We start from the raw sequence: 12,674 nt of genomic DNA, 5'->3' as shown, positions 1-12,674 counted from the left end.
AGCACCAGCGATGCCCTCTTAGGACTGAAAGGCTCGACTCTGGGCTCCAGGTCTGCAGAGAGCCCTCTGCAAGCGCCCAGGCCTCATGCGCACCCAGCAAACTCCCTGCGGCTTCCCGGCTCTGCGTGGGTCGCTAAACTTTCCCTCTCCACCTCCAAGTCCTGGGGGGGGGGGGGGTCCCCTGGAGCGCAGAGACGGTCTCTGCGCAGACGGAGTGACGTGAGGGTCCAGGGCTCCTGACTCTCTTTGGGGTACACACCCTCAAGGGGTAAGGGCCACAGAAGACACCTTCTTGGGCCGAGCGCCGTCGGAGGGGGAGGGGCCGCCCAGAGGTCAGAAAGGTCAGGCGAGCTTTCCTCCCGGCGCCCGTCCCCCCCGGAGGAGACCCCGGCCTGCTCGGAGGCGGGGAGGAGGCTGAGCCCCAGCTGTTGAGTGGCCGCCCTCCCAGCCAATCGGCACGTCGCTCCGCTGCGCCGAGGTCCCGCCCCCCGAGCCCGGCACTCACTTTCCCCACTTCGGCGTTGCCCATGGAGATGACTTTGATGCGCAGGGACTTGCCAGGCTCCTTCCGCTTCGGCACGTTGGCGTCCATCGCCCTCGCTCTCCCGGGGCCACACGCTCGGCCTCGCCTCGCTCCCCGCGCGGGCCCGTCCCTCAGGCCTCCTCGTCCAATGGCGGCCCCGCTGCCACCGGCGCCGCCCGGGCTCCGCGGCTCGCCATCCCCGCCGCCGCACAGCAGCGGGCGCAGGCGGTTGGGAGCGCAGGGAACGGGGGGCGGGGAGGGGGGCGGGGTGGGGAAAAGTCTCGCGATGCTAGAAAGGGGAGGCGTGACGTCATCGCCAGGCCTGGAAATGAAGTTGCGGTTCCCTGATCCCCGGGTCAAGCGAGGGGGTCCGGGGGGCGGGCAGGCGGCTGCAGGGGCGGCTTTGCGCCCAGAGGCTCCAGGACGGTGGTTCTCAACCTTTCTAATGCCGCGGCCCTTTCATACCGTTCCTCATATTGTGGTGACCCCCCAACCATAAAATTATTTTCGTTTCCACTTCATAACTGTCATTTTGCTACTGTTATGAATCGTCATGTAAATATCTGATATGCAGGATGTATTTTCATTGTTACAGATAGAACATAATTAAAGCACAGTGATTAATCACAAAAACAATATGTAATTATATATGTTTTCCAATGGTCTTAGGTGAGCCCTGTGAAAGGGGTCGCGATCCACAGGTTGAGAACCGCTGCTCTAGGACTTAGGCATTTGCTACGTTTGTGGCCTGAGTGGCTTTTAGGGCAGATCCTCCCCTTGGAAGCATCTGGAATTACGGATTAACTAGTGCAAGGCTCAGCCAGCCAAAATTCTACGCAGACCATGGTCTATTTGGGATCGTTTTCTGGATTCTTCAATCCATACTGGTGGTCTACTCATCCTTCCAATATTTTATTCCCCCAGCTCTGGCTCCAAAGAGCCAAAGCCAGGAGCCAGGGAAGTGGGGAAGTTCAGGCCCTGGTTCTGGAGGAGGGGCCGGTCCACAAAAATTCTCTGCCCCTAACCCAATGCCAACAGGAGTCAGAAAAAGGAAGGACTTTATCCAGGTAAACAGCAAGATGGGCAAAAATCGAAAGTGGCTCCCTCCAGAGGCCAGGAAACCCACTTATATAGGGAAAGTGGTTGCCCTCGACCCTGATTGGTCCTTTTTTATGCAAATAAGGAATCCAAATGTTCACAGTTTAATTGGTCCCAATAGCACTGTCCTGATTGGTTGGAATTGTGCATTCTGATTGGTGGTTATGGAATTGCTCTGATTGGTCAGTAAAGATGTAAATAAGGATGCATGTCAGCTCCGATTGAATGGGCAGGTCTCAGGCCATTGGTCAAAACATGATTCTAAGAACTCCTTTGTCAGGTTCTGGTTGGGCAGGAACACAGCACAGGAGGTTTGGCAGATCCCCCTGTGAAGAGGGGCCACTCTGAATAATGGCTGCTAGACTCTGGATTATGAATTTGGACCCAGTTACCCACAAGGAGTCCTTTTCAGCAGGTACATTACTTCTTGGGTTCAATAGGCCTCAGGCAAGATCTGAATCCTATTCCTATCATTAAAAAAAATTTTTTTTTTTTTTAAATAGGCTATTTGGAGTCAACATGGGTTTAAGTTTAGTCCTTACTCTTCTATTATGTAGTTCTAATTTGTTGGAGGGAAGTTCAGACTAGACTTTTCTTACACTCGTCCAGCTCTATCAAGGTGTGTGTGCCTGTGATTATAGCTGTCAGCGCCTTCATGCCACTCACATCCAAACTTAGCCCCATCTTCTGTCCTCACTTTGCCTTTAGCTGACAATATGACAAATGAATTCTAATGTAGCCGCTTTTATACTCTCTCATTCCAAGGGATAAGAAAAGCATCTTCTTGATAAAAATCAGTCTAAAAGGAACTGTAATTTTTTGAATCCATATCTTCAGTTACAGAAGATAAACAGAACTTGGTAAATGATTTTTCAGTGCCCTGAAAAAAGTGGCTGCCATTTCCCAGTAAACTACAAGGACAGCGGTAGTGTTGTTTGTGTCCCCCATAGCTGGAAACATCTTAAATGTATTGCAGGAAGACAGTGAATAAAGGCTCAACTATGTGTACTAGTTATTTAAGGTAGATTTTCAAATATTTCTATTTAAAATTTTAATTTTAAAACATTATATGCTTTTCAAGAAGAAAGCCTATTCTGGGTTTTCATTATGAATAAGTGATATAACTTAGTTCAATGAAGCTTCTAAAATTCTTTACAAATATGAACTATAAGCCATGGTTAGAATATTGATCGTTTTAAGCTTAAAATAATTGGATTTAAACTTATTCTCCAGATACTGATCTCTCAGTATGATTTAATAAAGTCAAGAAACATCTGTTTCTTTGACAGTTCACCTTTCACCCTGTGACAGAACTGGTATTGTGATAGAATAATTGCAAAATGCCAAGTCTAACTATTAAAGACAGATCAGGAATGAGGCTCTTGAGCAGAAGGCCAATAAAACATGTCGAGGGGTAAAATATATTATCATGTTTGCATATTGATGTTTTCAAGGTTTGAGTATGAATAGCCATATTTTCTACTGGCTGTGTGAAGTTAGTTTGGAATTGAAAAAGCAAGAAAGTAGCTTTTCTTTTCCAGGCTTTAATGTAGAAAGAAGAAAGAGAAGCATGGATGGGCTGTGTGTGGTGTGGAGCTGGATTAAGCGTATATGGGTTAGGAGCTGGAGTGCGGGAGCCAGCTCTGTTACATTTATGCTGGTGCCACACGGGCATGAGGTGCTGGGGAGGGTTGCGGGAGAGAATGCCCATGAATAAAGACTCAACTTTTCGTAATAGTTATTTTAAGTTCGATTTTCAAATACCTCAATTGAAAACTTTAATTTTAAAATATTATATGCTTTAAAATTGATTCTAAGAGCTCCTTTATAAGAATGCCCAGGAAGTACAGTAGACCCAATAAACAGTAGCCTTATGTTTTTTATATTTATGTATTAAGAAAGATTCTACATATGTTAAAACTGTATTTTAAAAGTAAATTGGGAAATATATTGGGCATTCTTAAAGGTATACAGAACAACATAATGAATATTGGTGTATCTACCACATTGCTTAAGAATAAAACATCATGGATGCTGTATTCTTCCCTAGTACATCCCTACCCCATCTCTACAAAAGGTTGCAACTCTCTGAATTGGTACTTTTAATTTGCACACATTTAAAAATTGTACTTACTATATGTGTGATACACATGAAGTGTAGTATTGTGACATATCTTTTAGAAATATTTATTTTGAAATAATTTATTCAGAAAGGTTTCAAGAATAGAACAAAATCTTATATCAACCCTTTATCCAGATTCATCAATTAACATGTTGTCCTGTTTGCTATAGCCAGTGTTCTATTTGTCTATCCATTTATCTATCCACATGTTTTTTTCCTGAATCATTTGAGAGTAAATAGCAGGTGTGTGTCTTTACCCATAAACACTTCCATGTGTGTTTTCCAAGACAAGGACTTCTCTTACATAGCAAAAGTATATTTAGCAAAATCAGGAAAAGGAACACTGATACAGCTCTATTATCTAATCCTGTGGTTCTCATACTGTGTACTGAAGTGCCCCACAGACCCACAGTGAATTCATGTAGGATATCTGTAGGATATCTTACATTCTAAATTCTCAAGGCAAAATGAAATCTAAGACTATGCAAACCTACTTGCCCGAGGTTGTTTGCAATTTCTACAATAGATGGCGCCATATTCCTTAAATATGTCATAGGGGAAACTTTCTCCAGGACTGTGATAAAAACCCCAGTACAGTGCAAAAATCAGTGTGGAACAGGAAATTAGGGTGGTCTTGTCCAACCTGATCCCAAGATTTGAGAAGTTGTGCAGTGCCCAAAAGGTGCACACTTCCCACTAGTAAGTAATTGTGGTTAAGATGGAAATAAAACATATTTCTGTTCAATTTGCATCTATTATTTTTTTCCAAATAGCAACTAAATTGTTAGGGCATAAATACTTAATAAGTTGTTTGGACCTAGATATTTCTTTTTGCCAAAAAAGACCATGAAAAAAATTATTGAGATACTGAGGGTACCTTGAACTAAGAATATTTGGGAAACTTTGTTCTAACCCACAGATAGTTCATATTCAAATTTCACCATCTGTCCCAAAATATCTACACTAATAAAAGAGAAAAATGGTAATTGGCGTACGGCGATACCTTTTTCATTGGCTAATCAGGGCTATATGCAAATTAACTGCCAACTAAGATTGACAGTTAACTGCCAACAAGATGGCGGCTAATTTGCATATGTAGGCACAATGGAGGGAGGTGAAAGGGAAAGCAGGAAGAAGCCCCCTGCCACTGACAGTGATCTGAAACCCAGGGGGGAGCTAAGAGCTGGGGGGCAGGGCAAAGGCGGCCCTGGGGCTGCCTTTGCCCTGCCCCCCAGCCATGATCAGAGAATCAGGCGCCTTTGCCGCCCTGGCCAGTGATAGCAGGAAGTAGGGGTGGAGCCAGCGATGGGAGCTGGGCACTGTTGAAGCTGGCAGTCCCAGGAGCTAGGGGTCCCTTGCCTGGGCCTAAAGCGAAGCCCACGATCGCCTCTGCAGGTCCCTGCTGCCTGGGCCGGACGCCTAGGCCAGAGGCGTTAGGCCTGGGCAGGGGCGGAGCCTGCAACCGCGGGGAGCTGAGGGTCCCCTGCCCAGGCCTGACACCTCTGCCGGAGGCCTCAGTCCTGGTCAAGGGGCCGATCCGGTGATTGGTGATCGGAGGGTGATGAGGGTCAACTCCTCTGGCTGAGGCATCAGGCCTGGGTGGGGGGCAGAGCCTGGGATTGGGGGGATATGATGGTCCCCTTGCCCAGGCCTGAAGCCTGGGTCAGAGGCGTCAGGCTTGGGCGGGGGGTGGAGCAAGCGATCAGAGGGAGATGGGGGTCCCCTGCCCGGGCATGATTCCTGGGCCAGAGGCCTCAGGCCTGGGCGGGGGCCAGAGCCAGTGATCGGGGGGAGATGGGGGTCCCCTGTCCAAGCCTGACACCTCTGGCGGAGGCGTCAGGCCTGGGCAAGGGGCCGATCAGGCGATTGGAGGGTGATGGGGGTCAACGCCTGAGGGCTCCCAGTATGTGACAGGGGGCAGGCTGGGCTGAGGGACACTCCCCCCCCCCCACCCAGTGCACGAATTTCGTGCACCGGGCCCCTAGTCTTTTATAACTATGTTCCCCATCCTCACCCCCTGGTCTGGAGTCTAATCCAGTATCATTAGTTGTCATATATCTTTATTCTTCTTGTATCTACTATGTCCTCAGCTTTTCTTTACCTTCCAATATGACAGTTATTTTTAGAACCTTCCTATTTTGTGTTGGGTTATTCTTGTCATTAAATTCAGTTATGAACGTCACAGAAAGAACATACTGTCCCTTTAAGGGCATCAATATCAGAAAGTCTGTGATTCAATTTATTCCATTTATTAATGAGGTTAACTTTAGTTAGTTGATTAAGCGAGTGTTCACTAATGTGAATTTTTCCCTTTGTAATAAGTAATTTGTAAGGGGATATTTTGAGGTTACATAGATATCCTTTCTCCATTGGATTTTCACCCACAAATTTTTAGAATCCAATGATGATTCACAGCTGAAAAGATTATTTCCATGATGGATGCAAAAATCATGATTGTCTAACTCCATCATTCCTCCTACATTTATTACTTGGTATCTTACCTTAAGAGAGAGCTTTTCTTTCTCATTCATTAATTTATTAATTTATATCAGTCTGGACTCATATATGCTTACTAGAGGCCTGGTGCACGCATTTGTGCGCCAGTGGGGTCCCTCGGCCTGGCCTGCGGGGATTGGATTGAAACTGTCTCTCTGACATCTTCTGAGGGGTCCCAGATTGCGAGAGGGTGCAGGCCAGGCCGAGGGACCCCACTGGTACACAATTGGGGTCGAGGAAGGACTGCAGGACGGCCTCAGGGCATGTCCGGCCCATCTCGCCCAGGCCCAATTGGCTGGACCCCAGCAGCAAGCTAACCTACCAGTCAGAGCATCTGCCCCCTGGTGGTCAGTGCACATCATAGCGAATGGTCGAATGGTCAGACACCCAGCATATTAGGCTTTTACTATATAGGATTTTACTTCATGAATACTATTTTGTTATTATTATTTATTTTGATGCTCAAGCTGGCTCTTATGTCTTTTTAACATGTCTCCACCATTTTTTGACATAAGTAGGAGCCCTGGTTCCCTAAGTCCTTTTAGTGGAGAATGGTATTTAGACACCAAGATCTGGGTGTTATGTGTGCTCATTGATACTAGGGTGTCTTTGCTTTGGGCCCTCTTAGTTGACTGAGCCAAAAAAAAAAAAATACATTTACATACATACATGCAACTAAACTCATATATTAAAATATAGTTCATACTGATATCCCCAATTTATTTTAGCACAATAGGATTCGTCCGGCTCTCCCTTTCCATATCTATAACTCCCTTCTTCAGCAGTGAAAACGCACTGGGCTACACACTAGCGATTTGTGCCTTTTTCTGTAGGATATTACACTTCAATATAAAAAAGTTTGCAAAAACAATTCCTACCCCATGTTTATACAGCGGCCTAAGAGCCAGAAAAACAGACTCGGTCTGATCTTTCTCTCTGCTCAGAGTTTCTCCTGCTGTTCCAGTGACAGATTTCGGTGGCCATGGAAACAAGACAGAGGACGTGCGGGGAAGCCAGGAAGAAGGGACTGGCGCCCGGGGACGCAGCACGTGCGACAAAGGGACAGACATTCGGTAGGCATCGTCTCCCCTTTGCGCTTTCAGATTCCACTCAAGCTACAGCCAGTTTTCTGCCGATGATCATGGTGACGATTGCTTGTCGTAACTTTACCGGGAATCCACCCATAACTAGTTGCAGCTCACCCTCTCCATGACTGGTTTCCATTTTCCTCAACCCAGCAGGGAAGTTGGCCTGCTGGGGACTTGCAGTAGAAAAGGCTATCTGTGGATGAGGCAGACTACCACCTGGCCACTCAGGGGTCACCTAGGAGGGGTCACCTAGGAGGCCACCTGAGCTCTGAAGGGGGGCCTTACTGAGGGTACAAGCCTCAAAAGCTTTGGGGTGGTGAGAGGGGTGCTGAAGATCCTGCGTGAGCACTTCACTCACAGCAGAGTTCTTCGATCCTCACTCAGAGCTCATTAATTCTTATTTTAAATATAGTCCCATCCCCTTGTTATCTGACTTTCTAGGTCTCCAGAGAGACAGACGAGGGTGGATGAAATTTTCCCCTAAGGGTACACGTGTCTGGCTTTGTAAAGTCTGAGAATTATTCTGGATATATCTGGATATGTGTGTGTGTGTGCGCGTGCGCGCGTGCGTGCGTGCGTGCGTGCGTGCAAGCGTACTGATATGTGTGTATAGCAGTGTGTTGGTTATGATGCCTGTGTAAGAGAACCCGTGTGTAGATTGGCATTTTGTGCATATGTCGGTTTGTGTGTGTATATTGGGTGTGTGGTATGTGAGGACATTTGTGAGTGAGTTTGTCATTTCCTGTGTTTATATACATACTTATAGTCAGATGTAAAATATGTAAATCAGAATTTACACTTACGGGAATCTGAGGAATGTTTAAGGAGCATTTGTGGGGTTGCTTATACATTTGTATCTTTGAGCTACACTGTGAGTTTGTATAATGGGCTTTTGTAGGAACAGCCCTAGGCAAAGTTTTCAACTCATATGGCCAGACCATATGGAATTGCCATTTTGGGGGTTAAAATGGCTTAATGTTCAGTGATGTCTGTATGATTCAGCCTAATGTGCATATGCATATAATGTGTATACATACATACATACATAAATTCAAGCTAGCATAGCTTCTGTGCTGCACTGTATTACTCTGAGCCAAGCCGGAGATAGGCACTGTGAGTGTGGGACCTGGGAAGAAATTTAACATGGATCTTGAACAAGATATGGAAGGAATGACTAATGCAACGGAAAGCTGCAATAGGGCAATAGTGATAAGTGCGATGAAAAGTTCTTTACTCTGGGATGCCTTCTCCACAGCCTGTTCTGTACTCATTGCCTCTCCGTTTTCCTCTGCTGTGGGCTTCAACTGATGACACTTGTCAGATTGAACTGTAATTGTTATTTCAAGTGTCTGCCTTCCCCACTAGACAGCAGGTTAACTGAGGGCAAGAAGTAGGTGTCTGTAGTTCACTTATATCCTAGCAATTAGCACAGAGCTCGGTACAGAATAGAAACTCAATATTCATTGAAGAGTTGGATGTCTAAAAGCTGGATAGACATTCTGGTAAACCTGTGCCTGTGCGACTTGTTCTGTACAGGGGTGGACATTGTGGAGGGGGGTTAACATGTACAGAATATCATTTTAGGAAATGTTAATTTAGGGGTGATAAAACAAATAGACAGATTTAGGGATGATTAGCAATTAGAAGCCCAGTAGTTACCCAGATAGGTAGTAATAAGAAGACCTGGATCACCATGGCATTGGGAGTGGACAGTAAGTGAAGATTACTGTCCAGAGCTTAAAAAGTGCAGTAGAAGACTCTTGGTGATGGCTAAGTATGTGGGAAACAGAAAGAGAAAGAAAGGGTGACCCTAAGGTTTGGAGCCTGCGTGACTGAGAGGATAATTAAGACACTGGTAGAAATTAGGAGGCACAAGGGTGAACGATGTAAACTTTGGTGAGCTCTCTTTTGAACATGTTGCAGATTTCAGATATATTGGAAATGAACTGAGGGCAAAAAGCAAAAGAACATACGAATAAAGATGATCAACAGGCGCTTAGCTATGTGACAAAGTATAAAGATGTCTGTTTTCTTTAAATTCATCAATGGACTCAATGCCATGACAAGTACAATCCCGAAAGGAACCTGACAAGATGATTCTAAATTTTATATGGAACAGTAAAGGGCTGATCATTGTTAAAAAGAAAACTGAAAAAGAGCAACATGGGGAAGCTTGCCCTACCAGGTAGCAAGACTTACTTTAGATCCTCCCAGGTTAAATATAAACTTCCCACTGTGTATTCCGATCGTCCCTAATCATCTCCCTCTTACCTTCCCGACCTCATGGTCCACTGCTCCTCCGCAGGAAACGCTTGTCCCAGTCTGTTTCATCTTCTCCCAATCTTCCACGTTTGGGCTATGGCCTCCCCTCTCTTTGCCTTTGCTCTGTCTGTCTTCCTTGTCTTTAATTCACAAATCCCTCCTTTCTACCAACACCTGGCCTGGCCCTGCTCAAATACTACCTCCAAAATCTTATGCAGCTAATGTATGTTCTTATCCAGCTCATATAATTTCTTTCCTCCAAACTCTCACGCCCCTTTATTGTTTCTGCCATCTATTTTGGTATTTTTATCATCAATAGCATCAATAAAGAGAGGAGAATGTGCCACTCCGATGAATGATGTTTATAATGGGGGAGGCTATGCATGTGTGAGGTCTAAGGGGTTTATGGGAAATCTCTGTACCTTCCTATTAATTTTGTTGTAAACCTAAAATGTTCTAAAAATAATAAAGACTTTTTAAAAAATCAGGGGGGAAAGAGGAGAAAAAGAAGAAAGGTACCCAGAGCTGGGCATTCAGAATTGGCTCTATGTAGGCCTGCTCTGCCTCATCGGGAGGCATAGTCTCCTTGAGCACGTGTCTGAGATCCGCCAGAAAGCCTGCCAAGAGGCATTAAACACGCACCGGCGGAGTCGGGTGGGAAATGTCCCATAGTCTGATCAAACCCTGCAGGGTCAGTGGCAACCTTGAAGCTGTTGTTGGTACACAGGAGCTGTGTGCACCTTCTTCATCTGGGACACAGTTCTGACATGAAAACAAACACTCAACGTGCAGGAACAACCTATATGTCCACCAGGAGGAGTCTTGGTTCTATGATGGTACAGCCCTGGGCAGCTGGTAAGAAGAGTGAGGCAGCTCAATATGGGTGATGGGATAAAGATAAGGAAAGAAAGCCAGGTGCGGACGAACGTCACCACGTGTGGGGTTCTTGTTAGTCAGTGTGCATCTCGCGGTTTGAACATGCGGAAGTGCTGTGATTGTGGGCGCCCGAGGAGGGGGTCTGAGGTTGGGAGACTTTTCACTGAAACCCTTTTGTACCTTTTGCCTTTTGTACCATGTGCAGCTATTGAGCATTTGAAAATATAAATGTCTAAAAGGAAATAATAAGAAGCAACATTATTGGAAACAAACACGAACTTAGATGGTGCCAAAGAACAGAATTTGGCACCGTCTCATGAAGCCCAAAGGAATGCAAGCAAGGGTGAGCATGCTCCTCCTCATGACCAAGATGAATGTGTCAGGGCAGACCCTCTCACCTGGCCCAAAAGACTTTCCACTAAAAGCTAAAGCAAAGGAGGCCCAGAGCCAAGCTACAGATGCAACATTAAATACCCCCAAAGATACTAGTGTCAGAATTACCACTGGGAGGCCACGGGTTGCTTAGCACTGGCTATTGGTTCCGGAGAGAGAATTACATTAATAATCACACGAAATTGAGGAAGCAAAAAAAGTCCCCCCGTGTAGCCACAAACCAGACACTAACTTCTAATCCGCCTTCTGCTGGAGGAGAGGGGAGGCCTGTGGCCGTTCAAGGCTCAGCTTCACCCGTAGAGACCAGATCCCTGGACCCACAGCGATTGTGGCGTCGCTATCACGCAGGCCTTGGAACTGCTGCTTCAGACTAATGGCTGCCAGGGGGCCAAGAAATTTCCAGAAAGGGCAAGGTCGAGGATCTGAGCAAAGCACCTGCGTCATGGTCAACACATGCCCATGCACTGGTCTAGGAGCGAAAGCCTCGGAGACCGAGAAACACCACCAACCAAGGGACAGTCCGCGGAGTCCCCTCCTAAGCAGGTGCTCGCGGACTTCAAACAGGAACACCGTTGAGTGTGGAGCTCCTTTACTCTCTACAGAAGGTACAACAGGATGGATGGCTTCTTTGGGGGGTTAAATATCCATTCAGAACCATGTGGCCGCAAGGAGAGGAGAGCAGGTCTGATGTGTTCGTGCTACAGTGGGCTGTTCGCGGGGAACGAGACCTGGAGGATCAGCAGCTCTGGAATAAGAATAATATAAGAATGATTGTAGACTAAAAGTATGTGATCGAGACATTTCACAGCCTCACAGGTCCCTTGAATCCTCAGTAGTGGTGTACTGTTCAGCGCTGAAGAAGAGAAAGAGAAGCCAGGATGGCTCTCAGAAAAGAACAGATGGAGGAATGAAGGCCTGGAGCAGCGAAGGGAGTGGTGTAGCTGGCCTCTGCCCTTAAGCCAGGCCTCTGGCCAGTGAGTCTCAGCACATGGGGGCGGTTGTCCTCCAACCCCAGCTAGGAGCTCTGTGCGCCGACTGGGCTCGGCCTGGAGACTTCACAGCCTGACTTGCTGTCAGTGCGGTAGGGTGTGTCACCAGCAGTATCACTGTGAGCACCTGGTCGTTCATCCTTGGGCACAGTTGGAACTTGAGCAGATGGGGGATGGCACCATGTTAGCTTCAGCCATGGCAGAGAGAAACAGCTAGTGGGAGCCTGCGGTATTGAGCATTTCTGCCCAGTGAACAGGTCTTTTCTTGTATATATATGCATATGCAACTTCTCCTAGAGAAACCTCCTATTCCTCAACCTTATGGATTTCAAGCAGAAAGGATGAATAACTAAGCATCTGGCAGCAGCTCTAGAGGCCCCCATAAAGAACTGCACCTCCCCAGTAGGGGGCTGGAGTGTAAATACAAAAGCACAGGGATAGCCTAAATCAGCGGTTCTCAACCTGTGGGTCGCGACCCCTTTGGGGGTCGAACGACCCTTTCACAGGGGTCGCCTAAGACCATCGGAAAACACATATATAATTACATATTGTTTTTGTGATTAACCACTATGCTTTCATTATGTTCAATTTGTAACAATGAAAATACATCCTGCATATCAGATGTTTACATTATGATTCATAACGGTAGCAAAATGACAGTTATGAAGTAGCAACAAAAATAATTTTATGGTTGGAGGTCACCACAACATGAGGAACTGTATTAAAGGGTCGCGGCATTAGGAAGGTTGAGAACCACTGGCCTAAATGGACCATGAGCCTCAAATGTTTGACCAGGGAGAAAGGAAAAGAGCTGAGAGTAGGGAGAG

At 46.3% G+C, this 12,674-nt stretch overlaps 1 protein-coding gene across 2 annotated transcripts in view; it reads right to left on the bottom strand.

The window, feature by feature from the left end:
• DNAJC27 (DnaJ heat shock protein family (Hsp40) member C27) overlaps positions 1 to 688 on the bottom strand; it is a 31,562-nt gene extending 30,874 nt beyond the window's left edge. Inside the window, exon 1 of one of the 2 annotated variants that reach the window (XM_081101287.1) lies at positions 506 to 688. In XM_081101287.1, coding sequence (XP_080957413.1) covers positions 506 to 592 — 87 coding nt within the window. In that variant the 5' untranslated portion in view covers positions 593 to 688. The remainder of the gene's footprint in view (positions 1 to 505) is intronic. The other variant, XM_081101286.1, reaches the window with a different exon arrangement.
• Between the last annotated feature and the right edge of the window lie 11,986 nt (positions 689 to 12,674).

Source organism: Myotis nattereri, assembly GCF_964212035.1.
Source record: "Myotis nattereri genome assembly, chromosome: 10".
In the NCBI taxonomy this organism is placed as follows: domain Eukaryota; kingdom Metazoa; phylum Chordata; class Mammalia; order Chiroptera; family Vespertilionidae; genus Myotis; species Myotis nattereri.
The sequence above is the reverse complement of the archived record's forward strand: the minus strand, read 5'-3'. Positions and strand labels throughout refer to the sequence as shown.